Source organism: Wyeomyia smithii, chromosome 2 (assembly GCF_029784165.1).
Source record: "Wyeomyia smithii strain HCP4-BCI-WySm-NY-G18 chromosome 2, ASM2978416v1, whole genome shotgun sequence".
NCBI classification, from domain to species: Eukaryota; Metazoa; Arthropoda; class Insecta; order Diptera; family Culicidae; genus Wyeomyia; species Wyeomyia smithii.
This window is the reverse complement of record NC_073695.1, coordinates 118401468-118423764: the sequence shown is the minus strand read 5'-3', so window position 1 is coordinate 118423764 and position 22297 is coordinate 118401468. Positions and strand designations below refer to the sequence as shown.

Sequence of the window (22297 nt, the reverse complement as noted above, 5' to 3'; positions counted from 1 at the left end):
ACATCGGGAACACGTACCTCAAAGCGGTCAAAGTTTCAATTTTTTGATCGATGAAAATAATGCAAATTGTCGATATTGAAATTTTTTTTATGCCAAATGTCTTAGAAATGCATGGAACGTCGAAATCTGGTGTTAACTCGAAAAAATTTAAAAAAAAGTAGAAGAGTTGTATCAAAGGCACGACTGTATGACGTATGACTACGGTATTTTTCTATATTTTTCATCGAACAGTGTATTTTTATTTGCTGAGACATTAGGGCATTTTGAACAATAATAAAGTCTTCTCGAAACCAATGGTGTATTATTGTTCCAGTTGAAAATCGAAATATCAACTCGCGACTTTCGATTTTTTTACCTTATGCACAATGCGCATAGTGTCGCATCTAGTGCGCTGTATTGCGCGTCAGATGCGCTATACAGCGCACTAGATGCGACATTATGCGCATTGTGTATAAGGTTAAAAAATCGAAAGTCGCGAGTCATTATTTCGGTTTTCAACTGAAACAATAATATTAAAACGATTTGTTAGTTGCGCCCTAATCGCGAATCACTCCGGAGATGCTCTAAGCGACAGCGATGCCAGATTGGAAGACATTTACAATGCGGTGAAGACATCCTTGTATTTGAAGACAAATGGAAGATATTGAAAAATATGTGAAGACATTGAAAAAAAATGATTACGACCCGCATTTTGCATAGATGGTGACCTATTTTATTGCTCGACAGTTTTGGATTTGCCGGCAATTTTTCCAGCTTTCGGGCGGTTAACAGGCCATCTCGGGTCGAAAGACATTTTTTCTCGAAACGTGAAGATATTTGAAAAAATGACCTGGCATCCCTGCTAAGCAACGATATTTTCGATATTTTCTAACGGTAAAACCGGTAATAAACGATGTCGATAAAATATGAACAACCCTTGTTAGGGTAGTTTATAGTTGGGGACTTGAAGTAGATGAGTGTGACAGCTTGGGAAAACACCGCGAGTGGCCTAAAGTGAAAAAATCTCCGTTCAGGCTTCTTTGGTATCAATTATTAAGGACTCAATTTGTTTCAATGACGACCGATACTGATAATAAAATAAAGCTTGAACGTCGTAACCAGCAAGAAGAAGATGACGCGTTCATTAATCAAAACAGTAGCAGTGGAACTCCCTTCAAGGAACCCGGCAGTGGTAGGATTCGGTCTCGAATTAAGCCGATGATTGAAAAAGACAAGGCTAGCTTTTTGCAAGATTTGGCGTTATTTCACGAAAAGAATGGGTGAGTAGGTATGGTTGCATATTGATCTTGTTCTAATAGTAATTTCTATTTAGAACACCATTTCTGCGATTGCCAAAGATTTGCGGTCGAGATATTGACTTGCACCGACTTTATTCTACTGTTATTGGTCGAGGCGGTTGGTTGAAAGTAAATGCTCGCGAAGACTGGGACGAAGTAATCGAAGAGATGAAACTTCCTAAACGATGTGTTAACAATGAGATTGCCGTCAAGCAGATTTATATTCGTTATTTAGATAAGTATGAACGAGTAAATTTTCACGGTGAAGAAAAAGACCCGGCTGATGATGAAGATGAAGAGAAAAGGCATAATCGCAGATGGTCAGCACGGATGTTACATTCAGTTCCTGCGGTATACAATCACTCGCAGCACAACGTTACGGAATCTACACGAGCATCACTAAATATGTCATGTGATATGTACAAGCCAACGGAATATGATAAATTAATGCTTTCGTTACTTTCACCTCTACCCAACGAGCAGGATTTTGCCATCAATGTGTGCACACTGATGTCGAATGAAAGCAAGCATACACTTAAAATAGACAAATGTCCTAAGCTAGTGCAAGTCTTGTTGGCTCACGGGGGAGTTTTTAACCATTTTACTTTACGTGACATGTTTGACGAATATTATTCAAATATTAGAAAGCATTCATTGCAGCGCTTTTGGAAGGACTGCCTCTTTGAAAAACCACAGGTTTTAGAATTATCGTTTGACGATTGTTTTCAAAAACTGGAACGTGATCCAACTGAATTGATCAAGACTATTTACTGTGAAGATCTTAATAAGAGCATAGAAGACGAAGATTGCGGCAGATTGAACATGGCTACTTTGAGAAATTTTCTCAGTTTGGGATCTGGTCTGGGAACAAATGACTATATTGGACAACGTGTTCAGCAGATTGCTCAAATCTTCAGAAATTTAAGCTTCAACGATGAAAACGTTGTTGTTTTAGGAGCTAACCGAGAGTTTCTGCGATTCTTGATTATGTGCGCAAATGCTAGATGGAATAACTTGCATCACACTGGATTGGACATGCTGGGAAACGTAGCTGCTGAAATTGATATAAATGATCCACAAACTGATTCAGTTACGAGATGCTTGTTGTCAACTATATCGGAAGGTCTAGAAGGTGCGGACCGTGGAGTCATCATTAGTTGTTTAGAAATTCTGAGTAAAATAGCACAAAAGGAAAGCAATGAAGATAATCTTACTCGATGTTTAAATCAGAACATATATGAGCAAATATGTTTGTTTCTTTCATTGAGCGATATTATGCTCTTGTTGTATACACTGGAATGTATATATTCATTAACTTCGATGGGAGAAAAACCTTGCGCTTCATTAATGCATGTGACTGGAATAATCGACACTCTTGTTTCCCTTGTGACGGTAGAAGCACAGAGCTATGGTCCTGATGCTTGTATCTTGATGCGAGTAGTTGAAACAATCCCTGGAAACATATCTGGTTTTTTTCCTAGCAACTCTAATCAAAACGTGGGTTCAATAAGTCATCAACAAACCCCTAGTATGGCGCAACTTACGGTGCAGCAGAAAGAACAACCTACAATACCAATCCCAAATATACCAGCTCTGCCGGAGATACCGAAAATTCCTGTGCCCATAAAGTCACCTGCATCATCTCCGATAAGTCAGTTGAATCAAATAAGTGCAGCTACTTCAACTGCTCAGTCAAATCCTCCAAACGTTCAGGTTACAAGCGTAACACGACCAGCAGCTTCGCAATCTCCTCAAATTCCTATCAACATCATTAGTCGTGGTGACCCAGCCCCTGTATCCCCTAGAATTTCGACAACAACGTTCTGTAACAACGCACCAGCTCAAACACATACTTCAGCTCCCATTACTGTAGCGGCCAAACATGCACAGCAGCAACAGTCTCAAGAAAACGAACAGTTTGCTTACGCCTGGCTAAAGGCCACATTTGAAATCACATCTTTGTCCAACAGAATTGAACAAAATGAAGTATATAAACTATATTTGGCAGCAAACGCAAAAATTGGTCGTAAAGCCGTTGTTCCGCAAGCTCATTTCCCACGCTGCATGAGAACTGTCTTTGGGGGAACTGTAGGACCAACGCAGATAAAAAATGATCAGAATGGTGTAGAGAATAATTTTTACTACGAAGGTATCAAACTACGTCCAAAGCCATCGCCACTGGGGGCAGCTTCTCAGCAAAAAGGAACCACTACGGTAAGTACAAGTTTTACTAATCTTTTTAAAATAGAAGTAGAATGCCTCTAAACGCTGTATGTGAATGATTAATGATAGATTCCAGTATGCTTTGGTGAGTGAAAATTACTAATCTATACACAAAACTGCAATGAGCTTTTATTTTAAGTAACACAATTATCTTTAAATAATCACCGAGGGTTGAATTTTCCGCAGTGCCATTAGCAGGGTCGCACTTGGTGATTTTGTTGCTTGGACAAGTCCCGGTGGACCCGGAAAGAAGGTGTAAAATCCTGGAAACCAAAAGGGTTGCGAGGATCCTTGCAGTTGTACAAGGTTTTGTCTCTTTGGACGATCTAGTTTGAGATCAATTGCATACAACGGATCAAGTGGTTGTGGAACCGGGTGAATTGATTGAGCTGTCATTTCTTGTAGACTGAAAGAAAAAGACAAATTTTTATACTCTTAAAGTGGTTCTAAACGAATCGCAGTGAGTTTTTCTGATTCTTTCAAAACCTATTGGTCGTAATGCAACCAAACCCAACCCAAGCACCAAAACATAATTTTGAGTAATTGGTATTCGAAGTTTAACCACTTCGTATATTTTTACAGCCTACTTCAGAGAATCTTTATTAAAATACCACTAAAAGCTGTTGAAATGATTTCGTTTTCATTTTTCACGAAATATAGATTTTTTATTTTCACAAGATGGGTCACCTAAGCCAAACTTTCAATATCTCGTAACTGAAGATAGTTTCGGTCTACCTTTTAGATGATTATTTTGATGTTATGTATATTTTATAAAATTACGCTAAAAAATGAGAAAATTCAAGTGTTGGTTCGCTTTTACAGAGTTTTTAGAAAAGGTTGTTTTTTTTTGCCCTGTGAAATAGGTAAAATAAGATGGGTCACCCTTTCAAACAGCACAAAATTATATTTAAATCTCAATGAACTTTTTACGGATAGCAAGAAAAATACCTTCTCTTTATAGATAACAAAAATATGGGGCCATCCCGTCCATGTTTTACCGCCGAGGGGGTTAAATTTTCTTCGACGTTTACATTCTGTCGCATTTTGGAGAACTTCTCGACTGTCGGCTTATTGAAACAACGGAAGTTTTTTCTCCGTTTTTTCAAACGGGATATTTTTACAATAACGCGGATTATTTTTACTCGATTCGAAAGATCATTTGTACGCGGTATCAAATGAGTTTAATATAAGTATATCTAATCTGAGCTTTTAAATGCGGTACAACCAATCGCGTAAAAAGCGACCCCAGTGTATAGCGTACGACGAGAGTTCACGTTTGAATATGAATCGAATCGCGTAAGAAACTTAGCGAGAAAAATATTTTATTCATCAAAAACAAGCAATATGCAAATTTGAGCTATGAACACGTGATACATAGTCGAAAATACGTTACGCATCATGCAAAATTAGTGTCATCACAAAAAAGTCATTTACGCTCAAAAACGGCACTGATACATATTGCCCCGTGACCCATTTTGCCCCAGCTTACCCTATTTATGTAAAGTAAGTTGGCAGAGACAATAAAATAATAAGTTTTAAGCAGAATACGTCAGATTTCGTATCGATTTCAATTACCTGTTTTCTAGTAGCGACTTGGCAATATCATGTGCCGGTGCAATTACTGAATTAGCATTTAATGCAACCTCAGCCGTACACAGATCCAAACTGTTAATCGTATTCATTTCTTCCAATGCAATTTCGTTGGGAATTACCAGGTTTCCAACAGCATAGCTAATATCCGCCCTTGGTGTTGCCTCTGAAAATAATACCTCAACCGTTTTGTGGGGTGTGTCGGTCAACAGTATACCGGCCTCTTGCAACTCCATCATTTCAGCCAATTCCTGAGGTTTATCTAGTTCTTCCTCGGTTGGTGCTGTATATTTATTTACTTGAGTATCTGTATGGCATCTTCGGATTTCTTCCTGTTCTTGTCTTACTAACGGTTTCTGAGCGGTGTGTTTTCTTTTTCTTTCCTCCAACATATTGCGGTATTCTTGTTGAATATCAATTTTTTGTTTATAATTGTCTATTTTCTCTTGCCGAGTAAGTTGTTGTTGAACATGTTGCGCTGCTATTTCGGGAAATGAAATTTGTTCCCGAGGATCTGTTATCATTTTTTGAAGAACATCGTTCTTTTTAATCATGTCTTGGTTAAAAGCTCTAGTAACTTCCAATAATTGCCGCATTTTAGGACTCTGAGTAATTCCATATTTCTCTCGAAATTCTTCTACATCTAGTGATGCCGTTCTTCTTTCGGTTAGGCCTTCTTTAGCATACATATTTTTAATTTTATGTAAAATCGACGATCCTCTTTGCTTTAGTTCTTGCATTTCTTGATTCATTTTTTGAACTTTAGCCAAATCAGCGTCCAGTTGAATCGCAAACTGCTTTGCTGCCGTAACGGACAGTTCATCGTCGAATTCGTAAACCTTTTTAGGTTTTGGTGACCGGTGTCGTTTAGGCACTATCGGATGACTGATTTTCGAAGACGTTATACCCTTTACAATTTGTGCTTTGCCTGGCCGGATAACAGACTTTCTTTCTGTTTGACGCGCTTCTGGAAACTCTGGAGATGGTACCCAATCGACGAATTCTATATCTCTACCGGCAATGTGATATATTTCTGACGATGGGTCGCTGTTCATTACTCGCGTTTTGACTGCTGTCCGAGGGAGTGATAAGTTGATCGCAGTACTAGTACTGATTTTAGGTGTTTTGGGTGCTTGAGACGAACTCCTTTTCACAGGAATATTAGGAGATCGATTTCTCTCTCTCTGTGAACCAGCTTTTGTTATTGGTGGTGGTAGCCTAGATGGTGGTGCAAGTCTTGATGTTGGCATCGCCGATAATTCCTCTTCGGGTATTTTTAACCTCTTCGAGTCAAATCCTGGTATTGGTGGTTGCAGCCTTGATGGCGGTCCAAGTCTTGATGCGGGTATTGCTGCATATTTATCTCCAGCTGTTTCCGGTTGTGTAACATGCTGCATAAACGATGGTTTTGGAAGTAAAGTCAAAGACGGCACATTCACTGCGCTGAGAGGTAGTAGGTTAGATATTGTGCTGTCTTGCACTCTGATTGGTTTGGGCACAGCCGCCAGCTTGTTTGGGGCTCCTGGCAGAGGGATTACTTTTTGAGGTCTGGGTATAGTGCCAGCTGTTCTCGGTATATGTACACTTGATGGCGGCAGTTGCAGTTGGGACTGTAATAAAGGTGCCTAACTCATTGTTAAGAACGCGATAAATAGCTTAAGAATTTCGATTTCCAGTATGTTTTATTGGAGACGAAATGCTTAGAGCAATTGAAGAAGGAATTTTTGCAATCAAATTACGCTTGAAGGTCTCATTCCAGTCGGGGGTCTTATTCCGCTTAGAGGTTTAATTCTGCTTGGGGGCTTGGTTCTGCTACTTGACTCACTTGACTGACCAGGATTTTGAAGCTGCATATTGATGCCACTTTCCCGTACTGGGCTTCTCCGAAGGTTTCTTGGTGATACAATGTCACTAAAGCCTGAATGCATTATCATAAAACGAAAGTTTACGGGAAATTTTCCAACGTATCACATAGAATAATTTGAAAAAAAATGGAATTTTATATTCACACGCTTGCTGCGACACAATTTTTGTAAGCTACGTTCAAAATTTCAAGTGAGCTCAAACATGTGAATTTCATTAATTTTCATATTTAAATTTTTTTTTTGTTTTTAAAGAGGCTTTACCTAATTTGGCATTCGCCTCTGTTTCATATTTATTTTTTCTTGCATTTCAGAACTTCAAAATGTTTATGACAAACAAAAACACGAATTAATTCATCGCGGATATCACTCTCACTGCATACAGCCCACTTTACTATACATAAAATGTAGCCATTAGACGAAAAACAAAAATTGTTCGTAATGTGTTCTATTAACCTTTTCTTTCTGTTTAGACAAAATAACCGGGTGAGACACATGAATAAAGCGGTACTCCCAACTGTCTGTCTCCGGGAGCTTTAGTGGTTATTTTATTGTTATGAAGCTTGACGTTCGCAACAACGTTACAATTGCTTATTCATTTTTACGAACTAGAAATTAGAATACCTCTAAAATACTGAATAAGCATTATCATAAATTAATCAGTAGTTTGAAGTTATCAAGCTGACATTTCGCGATAAAACGAAGTTCTACCTCGAAAAAGGCAGAGTATCTTCTGGCTCATTGCAGTTAACAGTTAGTTTCGTATGCACGAAAATAACTAACATATCTTAATGCTTCTTACATGTATGTTTAATAAACTAATTGTCGTTCAATCCACCGATTATGTATTTTCTACATGCTTCCCGTGTGCTAGACTGCAACCTTAGACAAACCCTCAGGTATTACGAGTAGCAATAACACGCTTAATAAAACATCTAGTCTACTAAAGCATGCTGAGGAAAGGAGCAATCCGTTTGTAACAAACACTGGAAATCCTAACATAATTTATCATGACTTACCTAAACGAACGCCAACTACAGTCAACAGTGTGATCAGCAAAACTTCGATAGTAACGAACGTCACGAAGTCTAACCTCGCACCTCTCGGAGCTCAACCGATGTTAACTAAACAGACAGTTATACAGAAACCTACTTCTTCATCGCAACAGCAAAAACAACAGCCACTATCCACCAAACCAATCACTAATCCACCACCACAGCTTGTTGGTGGCGGAACTGGTACGACATCTAGCACAAGTGGAAAACAACAGATATTTGTGACTCAGCTTGGAGGCAAAAATGTGGTAATCAATCAGGCGAATGTGTGTGTAAGCATCGTAGTATAACAGACTAACCACGTAGTTTTAGTTTTTTTTAGGTTCACTAAACAAAGTATGTATTTCAAGTTGATAATTTTTGATTACTATATGTTTGGTATATCAGTATTTTTAAAGAATTAGATTAATTATCACTGGCATGCTCAGGTTATAATAAACATGCAAACATCCAACCTCTTTAATTTGAAACGAATGTTTGGGATCACAACCCAGTACCCTGAACCAGGGCATGCTAGCGTATTGTAGATTAAGAAAATAATTCCATTATCTTGTTTTCAGAAGTCTTCGCAGTCAAATCAACCAGCTCAAATATTGCAACAAGTTTTAAACAACAATTCTTCGAACGACCCAAAGAGCAATGTAATTGTAGTCAATCAAACTACTATTTCTCCTCAACCGCTCGGAGCGGTAATAGCGCCACCACAGCCACCGCAGCAAACGACAGGAACCACCACTATCATGAACCAGTCTGGTACGATCTCTTCAACGACTACAAATCCGTCGGCACTTATTAAAAGTCTGTTGGCAAACAAGGTAACAACGGTGACGAGCAGCGAAACCTTTCTCACTGCTACCAGCAGTAGCAGTGCCGGCTGCGTCGTAGTTTCGTCCCCTGCTACTAGTAGTTTGTTGTCTACTACCACTTGCAACACTAGCATCATTCCTTCTACTTCTTCCATTAGCAATAGTTTGATCGCATCAAATGTTAACGTGCATCAGGTAACTTACATGATAAAACAACAAGTAGAGTTTTTTACTAATAGATTTTTTGTGCAAATAACTATTGCCTGTGTGAGAGAGCGTGTTTGTATGAGCTGTTCGTGTACAATAGTAACTAATAACTACCAATACTTGTAAGATTTACGATCCTCAAAAAGATAAGCATGAAGAATGTGAACTAATAACTCTATTGAAATCTATTTTTTGTATCCATTCTCATGATTCTCGTTGAACATTGCAACAACGAGCACAAGAAAAAGTAGGAGGGTGGCATCCAAGACACGACCGCGAAGTTGACGTAGGACTACGATAGTTTTATATTTCACACTGACTGATTACAGGCTATATTAGATTTGAGCACGTTTTACTTTTGACACGGTTCGATTTTGTTTTTTGGCATGTGCCAAAAGCGAGCGATTATGTTTGTTCATATTTTTGAAATTATTTGTTTTTTTTACCAATTTGATTCTCCAAAAGAAAGGTATTTTGATTCTCAGTATTAAAAATCGTCCTATGTCTCTAATCACTCGGGTGGTCAGATCAAGTATCTAGGTCGTCATAGGCCACATGCGGGCCTGTCCCCGTTGAGTTCAGGTTACTCCCAAATTATTGAGCCTAAATTCATCAAGCGAGACCTCTAACTGTTTCAAACTAAAACTAGTTTAATAATGGCCATATCTTCTGTTAAGGTCGTCATAGGCCACTTAAAAAGTAAAAAAAAAAAAAATATGAAAAGAGACCCGTTCTTTTTTGGCATGGTTCGATTTTGGCCGAACATTTGAAACATAACATTCAAACACATATGATCATACATTAACACATGCAAATAACATAACATAATTGTGTTTCAAATATATGACGCGATTTTTTTTATCGTGGTATAATCGAAACGTCACTGTACTCATATTGAGGTTGGACTTGATTATATATAGACTCAATAAAATTAATTATAGACTTGATTATATATCATTCGATGAAATATCATTTTGGATTCGATTATTTATAGTAGGATTTTTTTTCAATTTCAAATATGACTTTCTTTTCACAACTTATGAACTACGTGTTCAATCATAATAATTCATCATTCAACTCTTAACTAACCCGTTCATCTGATAACAGTATTGTTCAAATCGGTGGTGTAGTTTCTGAGATAATGAAGTTTCGTGATTTTCACATTTTGATACATCCAGACGAAGTTACCGTCCAATTACAGTAAAATTCAATAGGGTGTTATAAGGCAGCTAGGCCTTTCATATGACACTAATTTTGTGGGAATCGGTTCAGCCATCTCTTTCACATTTTTGAACGTATGACACTGATTTTATGGAAATCGGTCCAGCCATCACTGAGAAACATGAGCGAGATTAAATAGTCTATAGAACATGTTTCTTCCCATAACTTTTGAACCATGTATTCAATCTTTATAAAATTCGAAAGTTAAGGGTTTTGAGGTACCGTCATCCGGAGTGAGATTGTGCCAAAAAATGATGCTTTTTTGATCTCAAGCTTCTAACGCACACATTTAAGCAAAGAATTCGATCCAAAATACACCAATGCATTCTAGAATGTTTTGTTATCAACTACAACAAATATGGTTGAGTTACAATAAACTATAATTTTGCTAAAAATACATAAACTTTGCCAAAAACAAAAAGTTGAATTTAATACCTGTTAAATGAATAGTAGTGTGTCTACGAATAATCCACATGACTAACATGATAAAACAGTAGGTATAGGGACGACCATAAACAACGTGGACTGTTAAGGGGCTTTAAGGGGTTGATCAGAAACTATGTATCATATGAATTATATAAAAATGTATGGCTGGATCAAATTGATGCATAGAGTAATTAGTTATGAGAACGTGGCTTATAGACAGTCTCTATACACATAGTGGCGTCTCCAGGTAGCCTAAAAAGGGGAAACGTTAGGACATGAAGTTTGAGAAGACTTTTCGTTTCAATTATTATGTGTCATTGACAACTGTATATTCCATTGGAGATCTCAAAACCTCTGGAAACGTACCCACAACCCTCCTTCTTCTCTTTAAAAGTCATCAGTTTATATAGAATTGGTGTACAAAATTTTGTTACATTCCATTAGTAATATCAATAATTGAAAATTTCTATCTAACAATTGAGAACAGTAAGCTTCTCAAGCTTTTAGTCATTATTTCAAAGAATACCATAGTTAGACAACATACCTTATGCTGTGGGGACAAAAAACATACCCTATGTAAACAATGCAAGTGTTTTGATGTATACTGATATAATTTTGTCGTGAATGTGAATTCCGCACACTGTGCCGTTCAATATAGCTTGGCACAATCTCACCCCAAAAGGGCTCGAAAAGTGAACAGTTTGGAAAAACATTATTTTCTGAGCCGGCACAGGTTCAATGCATAATATTTCCTCATAACATTGGAGACGACATCCTAACGTACCAACTGAGCAGTAAGTTCTTGTGATTTCTTGATCGGGTTGGTTTCCCTGGGACATTTTTGGATAACGTTATTTGCGCATGTTTTTCATCCTGTACTTTGAAACATTCTTTAAGCGAAACAGTTCACTGATATTATCTATATTCCATTTTAAGTTGTGAATGAATATGTCATGTTTCATAAAGTATTGAATTTGAGGAATTAGGTTTTGTAAATCTCAAGTGATTACAAATACAAACATTTCCCGTTTTGGCTCAATCTCACCCCGGCAGACGGTAGCCCGTTAGAACCAATTTTGTTAAATAAACGCCCGTTTTTTAAACTGATGCTTCACAAAATTCGTTGTTTTTTTAAAGGAAGCAATTTCAAGAAAAGGCAACCATTTCAATCGACCATTTTCAATCTAGCTGAACTATGCACAGTTATTTCTATTGACTAAAGGTGCCGTTTCGTGCTATTAACACTTTTTTTTTAAATCAAGATTCATTCTTGAAAAAGGTCATGTCAAAATGGTCTTGAAAATTACAATTATATTTGAAGCCAGAACGGTTTGTTTGATTGGTATGAAGCTATCGGCAAAGTTATTCGACAAACGCAAAAATAAGTTTGCCTCAAAACTCAAAACAACTACCTTAAAAAAATTAAAACCCTCTACCATTCCTGTGAATTTTAGTGTCCCTAGTCAATTCACAAGTGCGTCGAAAGGCCGCAGAGTGATTGATCACCTGGTTTGTCTCTTCTATGTTTGCTTACGGGAAAACTCATTTAAGTCTCAGAAAGTTACCTTTGCTATGAGTACTAAATTTAACAGGAATGGTTTGAAAACTACAATCTTTCATATTTTTCCAGTTTGAGCTCTAGGATAAAACCTTCGTTTACCAGTGTAATAACTTTGTCATTCCATAAAAAATTACCACCACTGTTGGAAAAATTTTAATTTTAATTGTTAAGGTTTGTTTGCTTTCGCAATTAGGACTTATCATTAGTAGGGATTTAAACCTACTTGTCAAAAAAGGGAAGTAGACTTACAACAAACTTAGTTGCTAACTTATTGGCTATAAAGAGAGCTTATAGCAGCAATTGAAGATTGCAACAATTTTTGTCGAAAATTGTTAATAATTTAATTTCACATAGCTTCTAATGTTTCAACACCAGTAAGTCTATGTAATTCGAGTGTACCAAACCGAGGAGGACGTTTCAAGATCATTTTCAGAATTTTATTCTGAATCCTTGAAGCGTTTTCTTCCTTGTTAAACAACAACTTGACCAGATCGGTACAGAATAAAGCATTGCTGGTCTTAAAATTTGTTTGTAAATCAAAAGTTTATTAAAACAAAGTTTGGAATTCCTGTTACTGAGAGGATATAATCATCTCGTATATTTTATGCACTTTGCTCGTATACTTTCAATGTGCTCTTTGAAAACAAGTTTTTTATCGTAAATTAGTCCCAAGTACTTAACCTTGTCAGATCAACCTTAAATTAATCCCATTCATCTAGACAACGTGATTATTGTTTGGCTTGAGGAAAGAAGCCCTAGTTTTATGAGGAAAAAATATCATTTGAGTTTTAGAAGCATTGGGAAAGATTTTCCACTTTTGCAAGTAGGAAGAAAAGATATCTAAACTTTTCTGCATATGACAAAGAAAACTTTTTCCTTTTACGGAAATGCTTGTGTCATCGCAGAACAATGAACAGAACAGAACATGGAGGCAAATCAGGAAGATTTGAAGTAAATATGTTGTACAGGACTGAACCCAAGACTGAACCTTTAGGACAACCTGCTCTGACAGGAAATCTATCAGATTTTGAATTCTGGTAGACAACCTGTAGAATTCGATCAGTTAAATAATATTCCAAAATTTTGATTATAAAAATTGGAAAATTGAAAGTTGACAATTTTGCAATCAAACCCTTATGCCAAACACTGTTGAATGCTTTTTCTATGTCTAAAAGAGCAGCTCCAGTGGAATAACCTTCAGATTTTCTAGCTCGTATCATATTAGTAACTCTGAGCAATTGATGAGTAGTGAAATGCCCATGGCAAAATCCAAACTGTTCATCTGCGAAAATTGAATTTTCATTGATGTGTGACATCATCCTGTTAAGAATAATTCTCTCAAACAGTTTACTTGTTGAAGAAAGTAAACTGATTGATCGATAACTTAAAACCTCAGCTGGATTCTTATCCGCCTTTAAAATTGGAGTAATTTTTGCATTTTTCCATAATTCGGGAAAATATGCAATTTTGCAACAGCAATTGAAAATTTTTACTAAAAATTCTGTTGTGCTCTCAGGAAGATGTTTGATTATTATGTTTAAGATTCGTCACCAGGTGCTCTCATATTTTTGAAATTTGCAATAATTGATTTAATCTAATTCAAGTTAGTTTCAATTATTTCTGCAGGTAAAACATTCTGAGAAGAAATTAAATCAAAGTGATCAAAGTGATAATTTATTTCTGTAAATCTTTATAAATAGTTTTAAAAATAGGGTCACGAGAACGTTGATATTGACGTCTGCGGACATTTTTCAAACGAGATAGAAGTTGAAGATTTTCGTCAATTATTGGTGAATCAAACTTCACTTGAGCCTTTGGAACAGAATAATCTCTGGCATCAATAATTGCACATTTTAATGCTTCCAAAGTTGAATCAATACTCACTTCATTTTGCAAATCCAGCTCATTATTGAAATTACTCTGAATATGAGTTTTATACCTTTCCCAATTAGCCTTGTGATAATTAAACACATAGCTCATAGGGTTTAAAACTGATTCATGTGATATAGACAGTGCTGATAAAAGTCATTTCCCCCAGCAAAATTCTTCGAAAATTACAGCCAATCATTTTCAATTTTCACTTCCAATGATCGCAGCACTCTTTCAGATACACTAGATTTTCGTACTAGTAACGTGCTGTTATACTCAAATGAAATAGATCGCGCGCATCGTTCACGGTTACGGAATAAAATTTGACGACAAATCCAACCAAATGATCTTCACTTTAAAGCGGAAAAGAGAAACAAACAGTCCACTAAAAAAAATGAACCTCACCGAAACACTTTTTCACCGATGCCTTGACAATATTCGTTAACTGATAAACTGATTGACAGTTCACTTCCATGCAAAAAGCGGGAAGGGAGAACTTTGAAAGGATTGTAAAAAAATAATGTTTATGGATGCTTTCAACCCTGGATATAAAAAAAACTATTGGAAGATGGTCAGGATCAAAATCAGCATGTGTGATTAATTCACTACGTACATGACTTTGATCTGTTAGTACCAAATCGATTGTTGATGGATTTCTTACAAAAGAAAAACATATAGGACTATTCGGAGACAAAATAGAATAGTATCCTGAGAAACAATCATTGAATAAAATTTTGCCATTGGAATTACTCTAAGAATTATTTCATGATCGCGGATGTTTAGCGTTAAAATCGCCGATTATAAAAAAATTTGAACGATTTATGGTGAGCTTTTGTAAATCACCTTTAAAATAATTTTTGTGCTCGCATGTGCATTGGAATGGTAACTATGTTGCGGCAATAAATAAAATCCCAAGTTTAGTTTGAACTTCAGTTTCCAAACTTTCGTCTCAAGATGGGGAAGAGCACGATGTTTGATTCAGCGATGGATTGCAATTGCAACTCCACCGCCGGAACCCCGAATCCTATCATATCTATAAACCACTTAATTGGGATCATATTTTAATTTGATGTTAGGCTTCAAAAATGTTTCAGTTATAATTGCAATGTGCATATTATTTACTGTTAAAAAATTAAAAAGCTCATTCTCATTGGCTTTTAATAAGCCAGCATTCCAGTTTAAAATTTTGATTGATTTATTTACAATCATTGTTAAATTTTAAATTAAGAAACAATTTTGAGTGTAAAATTTGTTCCAGTTTAAATTACTTCAAACATGGAATTGCCTGCAACATGGCGTTCATAAGATCGAACATTGCCTGTTGCAGATAAGAAAGTTTACCTGCCGTAAAAGGCCCTAGGCAGTTGACATTAGAAAAAATATTTTCGGTAGTAATATTAGCTGGGGTAATCAATGTGTTTTTGTTTTCTACCGATTTTCGTTTACCCCCCATATTGAAGGTCATTTTCGAACTACTCACATTAGGCGGAGTAATGTTCAAACTACCTGCTGTACTAGAGATGGTCGGGTTTTCAAACCCGACCCGTACCCGTCGGGTTCGGGTTTGAAAAATTTCGAAAGCGTCGGGTTCGGGTTTGAAAATTTTTGAAGGTGTCGGGTTCGGGTTTGGGTGAAAAAAATTTTCGGGTTCGGGTTTAGGTCTGAAAACCTGAAACCCGACTATATCAAATAAGCATTTTCATAAGATAATGATGTTTAATTTCATGCAACTTTAAAAATCACTAACATTTCAATACCATTCGAGGCTCAAAGCTTCTGGGCAACCTCAAATTGGTACAAAAAATTTAACCCCTAAAAAAAATCGCGGGTTCGGGTTTCACAGTTTCGGGTTCGGGTTTCCCAAAAATAAAGTTTTCGGGTTCGGGTCGGGTTCGGGTGTGATCGAAAAAAAAAAATTCTCGGGTTTGGGTCGGGTTCGGGTTTGATCGAAAAAAAAATCTCGGGTTCGGGTCGGGTACGGGTTTGAAAAAAAACCACGACCATCTCTATGCTGTACAGGAGTAGAAAAATTAGGCGGTACAATCGGGGAATTACCAATATGTTTTGAAGTTTGTTTTGTGTGGGAAATTGAATTTTGTTTACCTTGCCTTAGCAATTGCTAAACGGACTGGGCATTGATAAAAGTTTGGCTGCCGTTACAATTCGCACAGCGGAGATTTTTACTCTCTTTCACAGGACAATTGTCCTTTTTGTGAGAAGAGTCTCCACAAATGAGGCATTTTTGGTCCATGATTCTAGTCTTTATTTCTCCAAATTCAAACAAGCATCAATGTTTAGCTAACGACGCGCTATTTTCGTGAAAAAATACAGATCTTTGAAAAGAGGGTTTGCAACAAGTTTGATTGCCAGTTTTATGTTGATGAAGGTTCTCCACCAAGCGCATTAAAATGATAATTTCCTAAAAACTAAAGCTAGAGAGTTGGTGTCAAAGAACGAACTGTAGAGCGGTTAAAAACGTTCAATTTGAGCTGAAAAAAAAACAAAGTCAACTACGCGAACGGCTTCGGCAGTGGTTTTTTGCAGCAATCTTATGGAGAAACCTGCCGAGGAAAACCACTGCCGAAACCGTTCGCTACCCTACATGTGACATATTTTAAAAAGATCAGTTAATTAGGTTCGGGTTCAGGTTTGGTGAAAAACTATGCGCTCAACTCGTTCGTTGGTATTTGAGGAATGGTTTTCCCTATATATAAAGGGTTTTTTTACTTTTTCATTAAGCTTTACTATGAGAATGCTGATTTGGCTCTACAATGCGTTTGGCTATATTTCATGTTTTGAAATATATTTTGATATATATTTCGGTTGCTAGATATTCGGATACATTGTTTTTTCTTATTAATTGAGCATGCTACATTTTGTTGTGTGTGTATGTGTGTGTGTGAGTAATTGAATGAGCGTTGCATGCTAAACAAGAATAATATCTGTTTATTTTTCTCACTAGGTTGCCCAACGTCAACAACTATTGAAACAAAAGCAAATGACTATATCATCGTCTACTACGAGAGAAAATCAACATCCTAATAGCTCTGTTGTAGTGACTTCAAACAATCCCAACAATCTGACCAATATTAAGGTTGGAAACTCTACTATCTCTATCAAACCAGGAACTCTTCCAACCAACACTGTTATAACGGCAACAAATTCTCAGGAGATGGAGTCTGCACACGTTCAAGCTAACCCACCGCCATTGGCACCCCTAAGCCAGTTAACAGGAACGATTATTAAGCCCATAACGAACAACAAGATGCTCACTGATCTATTAGATAAGCAAACCAATGATCCTCCGATGTTTTCCATTGGTGAGACAACAGTGAAACGCAAGAGTGAAGTCGAGTGCACCGATCCTCCTGCGAAGAAATTGGATTTAATAGACGTAGAAGATGTTAAAGTTACTCCAAAGGCGGCAGATTTATATGCTGAGCTAGCTGGGTCTATTCTGGCCGATGAGGATCTAGAGGATATCGAGATGAAAATCACAAAAGAAGAGCCTAAAATGAAGGTACAAACAGCTCCAACGCAAGTGATTACGATGCCAGTTCCTATGCAACGGCAAATTATTGTCAACCCGAACAATCCACAGCAAATGCTTCTATCACCTGGTGGTACTGGTCAACAATTGACTGCTCAAACTACAGCAACTATAAAAACGGAAACGGGTTATCAAACGGTCCCGGTGATTTTGCAACACAATCAAAATCCAATTCAGTTACAGAAAACGGCCCCTGTTATGCAGCCGACTGTTATCACCAACCCTCAGCAGCCTACTCAATACATACTCGCCACAAATCCACAAGGGCAAACTTATGTCGTAGCCCAACAAGCGCAACCACAGTCTCAAATTCAACAGACAGTTCTTTTAACTCAAAGTCCTCAGCACGGATCTCAACAGAAAACAATAATTATTCTTCAACAGCAGCCGGCCCAAAACACGACCTCTCAAATGCAGACCCAACAGTTTGTGCAAGGATCGTCTCAAGTACCGCAAAAAGTGTTCGTCAACCAACAGGGCCAGCAAATCATTATGACGCAGATGCCTCGGCAAGTGCAACATCAGGTAATTATCTGCAGACAATAAATATTTTTTATAATATATATGAGCTTCACTGGAGTACGGGCTTCGTTGCTTCCATTATTTTGTTCATTTTGTTGCCCGTTCAACATAATTCGTTTATGTTGTTAGTTTTTTTAATTTTTGAATTTATTTTTTTGAAAAACAAAAAGTTAAAAATTGTAACCATTTTATCTGGTTGAATATGCTAAAAGTATGTAACGTGTAAATTGTGTTTAGGTCACTACATTAGCTTGAGTTATTGCACATTTGTGACGTTGCAAATAGGTTTGAAATTAATGAATTAGAAGTAACGTAAAAACCAAAATGGAATGATCTATCCGAATTGCAAGTCTATAACAAAGCGTACGAAAAGATGGAATCGGTAAAATTTTCATAGCTGCCTATATAAACTAGTGTAAAACGTGAATCTCAAATACCTAATATACAATTTTTGATATTCTACATTTCACAGACAATACTTGCTTCACCTGGTGGTCAAGTTGTGGAGAAAAAACCAATCTATATTACAACTAATCAACAGGGAAATACAATCAGTATTGAAGGACCCACACAGCAGATCATTAAAACGAACCAACCCACAACACAATTGATTCAAACCCATTTGGGTCAACCGCAACAACAGCAACAAACCAGCAATCAACAAATTCAGCAAATTTTGCATCAAAGCGGATCGCAAACTTTTCAAATCATTCAACAACCTCAGCAATTGACGTCTGCCCAGCAAACACAGCAGATTATGATACAACCACAGCAACAACCCCAGCAATCGCAAATTGTCATTCAATCCCCATCAACGCAACAACTTCAGCCACAAATAATTTCACAGCAAATAATACAACCAGCTACGCAACAACAACTTGTCGGACAGAAGGTTTTGCAACAAAAAGTTCAACAGGGTCAGAATCAACAAATAATAACAGTTCAAAAACAGCAAGTTGTAACTCAAACAAATCCCTTACAAACATCAGCAACCAAATCGGCACATTCGTCACAGCAACAGCACATTGGACAACTCCCAACTAAAACTATCATAGTTCAACAACAACCGTCCTCTTCCGGCACACCCCAAAAGCAGATTATACAAGTAGTTCAGCAAAAAATTTCTACCCCAATTTCAAAATCACAACCAACCCAACAAGCTTCAAAACCAGTCATTCAAACCCATGCAAACATCAAACAATCAAATCAAGTACAACAAACAACAGTAGCATCCGCGACTGGGCCAATTGTTACGTCCGTTAGTGGTTCAACAAAAGGTATCACAAGCACTGCAAATTCTACGTCTCTTTCAACTTCTCTTGCGCCTTCTCCTACTTTAATACCTTCAACTTCAGCACCAATATCTAACCTTCAATATTCAGATTCCACTATTATATCAACCACATCTGTTGCAACATGTGCTGTTACTTCATCTTCCTCAGCTACGACAAGCAGTATTGTTTCAACACCAATTCCACCTGTGGCAACTACCATTCCTGTCGCTGGAACCAATAGTACTATTCAAATGATACCCGCCATGGATCCGGCCAAAGCAATTGACGAGGACGTTGAGCTAAGTTGGCCATGGGTTTGTGACTGGCGTGGCTGTCCCCGAAAAAAGTATGCATCTGCAAATGAAGTTTACATGCACGCATGCGCAGTGCATTGTCCCGATACAGTAGACTCAACCGCTGATATTTATTGTCAGTGGGGAGTGGGACCAAATTTATGCGACAATCTCCCACGAAAAAGGTTCTCCCTAATGACGCACTTATTCGACCGGCATTGTACTAGTGAGGTAAACTAAAACATTATCTAATGTATCACTCATGTTTATTTAACGCGTATCATTTTTTTGTAGTCCTTCAAACTAGCAGTTCAACGAAGATTAACTGGTGCACAACAACCGCAGCAAGCATATCCGGTAACACTAGTTCGACAATCGGCGGCTGCTACGCCTCCGGGATCTTCAGCTTCATCAACGACCTCAGAGAGCTCTACGCAACCCTCGAGTGCAGCTGTACATCAAGGTCCTGGTCATCTTTCTGCAGCTGGTCCAGCAGCACTACATGCTATTAAACGGCATGCAACTGATTGGACGAATGCTAGAGAATTTCAGGTAATTGAACCTGGCATATTACTCCAAGGACGAATATAATTTTTTACAAATGTTTTTCATTTTAGGATGATATCGAGGGACCGGTAACTAAAAGCATTCGTTTAACTTCAGCTCTTATACTGAGAAATCTCGTGGTATACAACAACACAGCAAGAAGGTAATCTGAAAATTTATCCACCTGTATCGTGGAACTATACATTTAATTTCATTTCAGGAATTTAAGAGCATACGAACCACACCTTGCTGGAATGGCAATGAATAATGTAGAATCTAGCCGCACAATCTCACAAGTGTTGTTCGAAATGAATGACACCCAGCATAATTTTTAAAAACATTTGATATTTGCTTTTTTATAAAAAAGTATTTTCATTATCGTAAGCAACATGAAAATAAACTTCGCAAATTAGGCAATCCATGATGTGTTTCTTTTATGGCATCTATCAGAGCCGGATTTTGGGTTTTGGGGGGCCCGGAGCAGATATTTTTGGGGGACCTTTTCGCTTAGAACATTTAGAGTTCCGGTTTCTGGTAAACAGCCAATGATGACCGAACACCATTCAATATGGGTATTTCCGAATTCGGTATGATGCAGAGAAGCTAGAAATCGGGTATTTCCAGAATTGAGGTAATGTACTGACAGAGGCCAAAAGGCGGGGATTTTCGCATACCGTTAAAACCAATCATATCAAACGATTTGTCTTTCGAGTTTGATCGCATCCAATATCCGATTTGTTTGGCTCGATCGGACTAAAAACGGGGTGACGCAAAGCGGTCGAAATTTGACCTTGAAAAATTCAAAAAATCACCAAAATCGAGAATTTTTTCTTTAGATACCAGATCTAGACGTTTCATGCATTTGAGAGTCATCTGGGACTAGAAAAATAGTAAGAGGGTGGTATCCAAGACACGACCACAAAGTTGACGTAGGACTACAATAGTTAGATATTTTCTTTTGAGGCTCTATTTGACTTGAACTAGTTTTACTTTTGGCATGTGCCAAAACCGAGTAGTTACGTTTAATCACATTTAATAGTTAGATTTATTTAGTATTTTTCTTCCAGACCTTCCTTTTTCCTTTTTTGGCTAACGGACCGTTCGCCGGTCTAGGGCCGAACGCATTAGAGATGTCCAGCTTCTTCTGTCTTGGGCAGCCGTTCTACAGTCTCCCCGTACACCAGCAGATCGTGCATCTTCTTCCACCGCGTGCGAGGCCTACCACGGAGTCGACGGCCTCTTCCTGGTTCTCTACTGAAGATAGTTTTGGCGGCTCTCACGTCAGGCATCCTGGCTACATGTCCAGCCCACTGAAGCCTGCCCCGCTGTATTACCTTCACTATATCAGCATGTTTGTATACCTGGTACAACTCGTGATTCATGCGGCTGCGCCACACTCCACCTTCCAATTTACCGCCAAGTATCGATCGCAGAACTTTACGCTCAAAAACTCCGAGCACTCGTCGATCAGCTTCCTCCAGCGTCCATGCTTCATGTCCGTAAAGGGCCACCGGGTGTATCAGCGTCCTATACAGCGCTAGTTTTGTGCGAGTTTGCAAACTACGGGACCTTAGCTGGTTACGCAGACTGTTGAAAGCCTTGTTCGCAGCTGCAACTCGTCGTTTCACTTCACGGCTCATATCGTTGTCACATGTCACAAGCGTACCAAGATAAACGAATTCGTCAGCCACTTCAAATCGTTCCCCATCTATCTCCACCTCAGCACCAACACCACGGGGACACTCACGTTCTCTGCCAGCTACCATGTACTTCGTTTTGGCAGAGTTAATGACAAGTCCCAATCTCGCTGCTTCTCTCTTAAAAGGTACGAAGGCCTCCTCCACGGCCTTACGGTTGATACCGATGATATCGATGTCGTCCGCAAAGCCAAGAAGAATGTGAGATTTCGTGATGATCGTACCGTTTCTTTCGACGTTTGCTCTTCGTACTGCACCCTCAAGAGCGATGTTAAACAGTAGGTTGGAGAGCGCATCCCCCTGCTTCAGTCCATCCAA

General features: G+C 38.0%; 2 protein-coding genes across 8 annotated transcripts; one reads left to right on the top strand and one right to left on the bottom strand.

The window, feature by feature from the left end:
- The first annotated feature begins 924 nt into the window (after nucleotides 1-924).
- LOC129722014 (AT-rich interactive domain-containing protein 2) lies at nucleotides 925-20701 on the top strand. 7 transcript variants are annotated; one of them, XM_055675193.1, is made up of 10 exons: nucleotides 925-1259; nucleotides 1313-3491; nucleotides 7827-8279; nucleotides 8568-9008; nucleotides 17060-18172; nucleotides 18642-19086; nucleotides 19612-19967; nucleotides 20031-20288; nucleotides 20354-20445; nucleotides 20503-20701. In XM_055675193.1, the coding sequence occupies exons 1-10, from the start codon at nucleotides 1054-1056 to the stop codon at nucleotides 20615-20617; spliced, it is 5658 nt and encodes a 1885-aa protein (XP_055531168.1). In that variant the 5' UTR covers nucleotides 925-1053; the 3' UTR covers nucleotides 20618-20701. The 7 variants fall into 7 exon arrangements, with proteins under 7 accessions (XP_055531168.1, XP_055531162.1, XP_055531165.1 ...); XM_055675189.1 differs by having other exon boundaries at nucleotides 926-1259; nucleotides 18642-19446; XM_055675187.1 differs by having other exon boundaries at nucleotides 8571-9008; nucleotides 18642-19967.
- LOC129722015 (uncharacterized) lies at nucleotides 3606-7139 on the bottom strand. Its single transcript, XM_055675194.1, has 3 exons — nucleotides 6830-7139; nucleotides 5076-6700; nucleotides 3606-3906 (listed from the first exon to the last, which is right to left on the bottom strand). Exons 1-3 carry the CDS (start codon nucleotides 7022-7024, stop codon nucleotides 3654-3656), a joined length of 2073 nt encoding a protein of 690 aa, XP_055531169.1. The 5' UTR covers nucleotides 7025-7139; the 3' UTR covers nucleotides 3606-3653.
- Nucleotides 20702-22297: the final 1596 nt, after the last annotated feature.

Bases quoted from the DNA above. Each gene is read 5' to 3' on its own strand.
- LOC129722015 (XM_055675194.1), bottom strand. From the start codon at position 7,024: ATGATAATGCATTCAGGCTTTAGTGACATTGTATCACCAAGAAACCTT. The intron at 6,701-6,829 runs GTAATTTGATTG...CCTTTATTACAG, and splicing joins CTGGAATGAGACCTTCAAGC to TCCCAACTGCAACTGCCGCC. The intron at 3,907-5,075 runs GTAATTGAAATC...TTTTTCTTTCAG, and splicing joins AAGTCGCTACTAGAAAACAG to TCTACAAGAAATGACAGCTC.
- LOC129722014 (XM_055675186.1), top strand. From the start codon at position 1,054: ATGACGACCGATACTGATAATAAAATAAAGCTTGAACGTCGTAACCAG. The intron at 3,492-7,826 runs GTAAGTACAAGT...CCCGTGTGCTAG, and splicing joins AGCAAAAAGGAACCACTACG to ACTGCAACCTTAGACAAACC. The intron at 20,446-20,502 runs GTAATCTGAAAA...ATTTCATTTCAG, and splicing joins TACAACAACACAGCAAGAAG to GAATTTAAGAGCATACGAAC.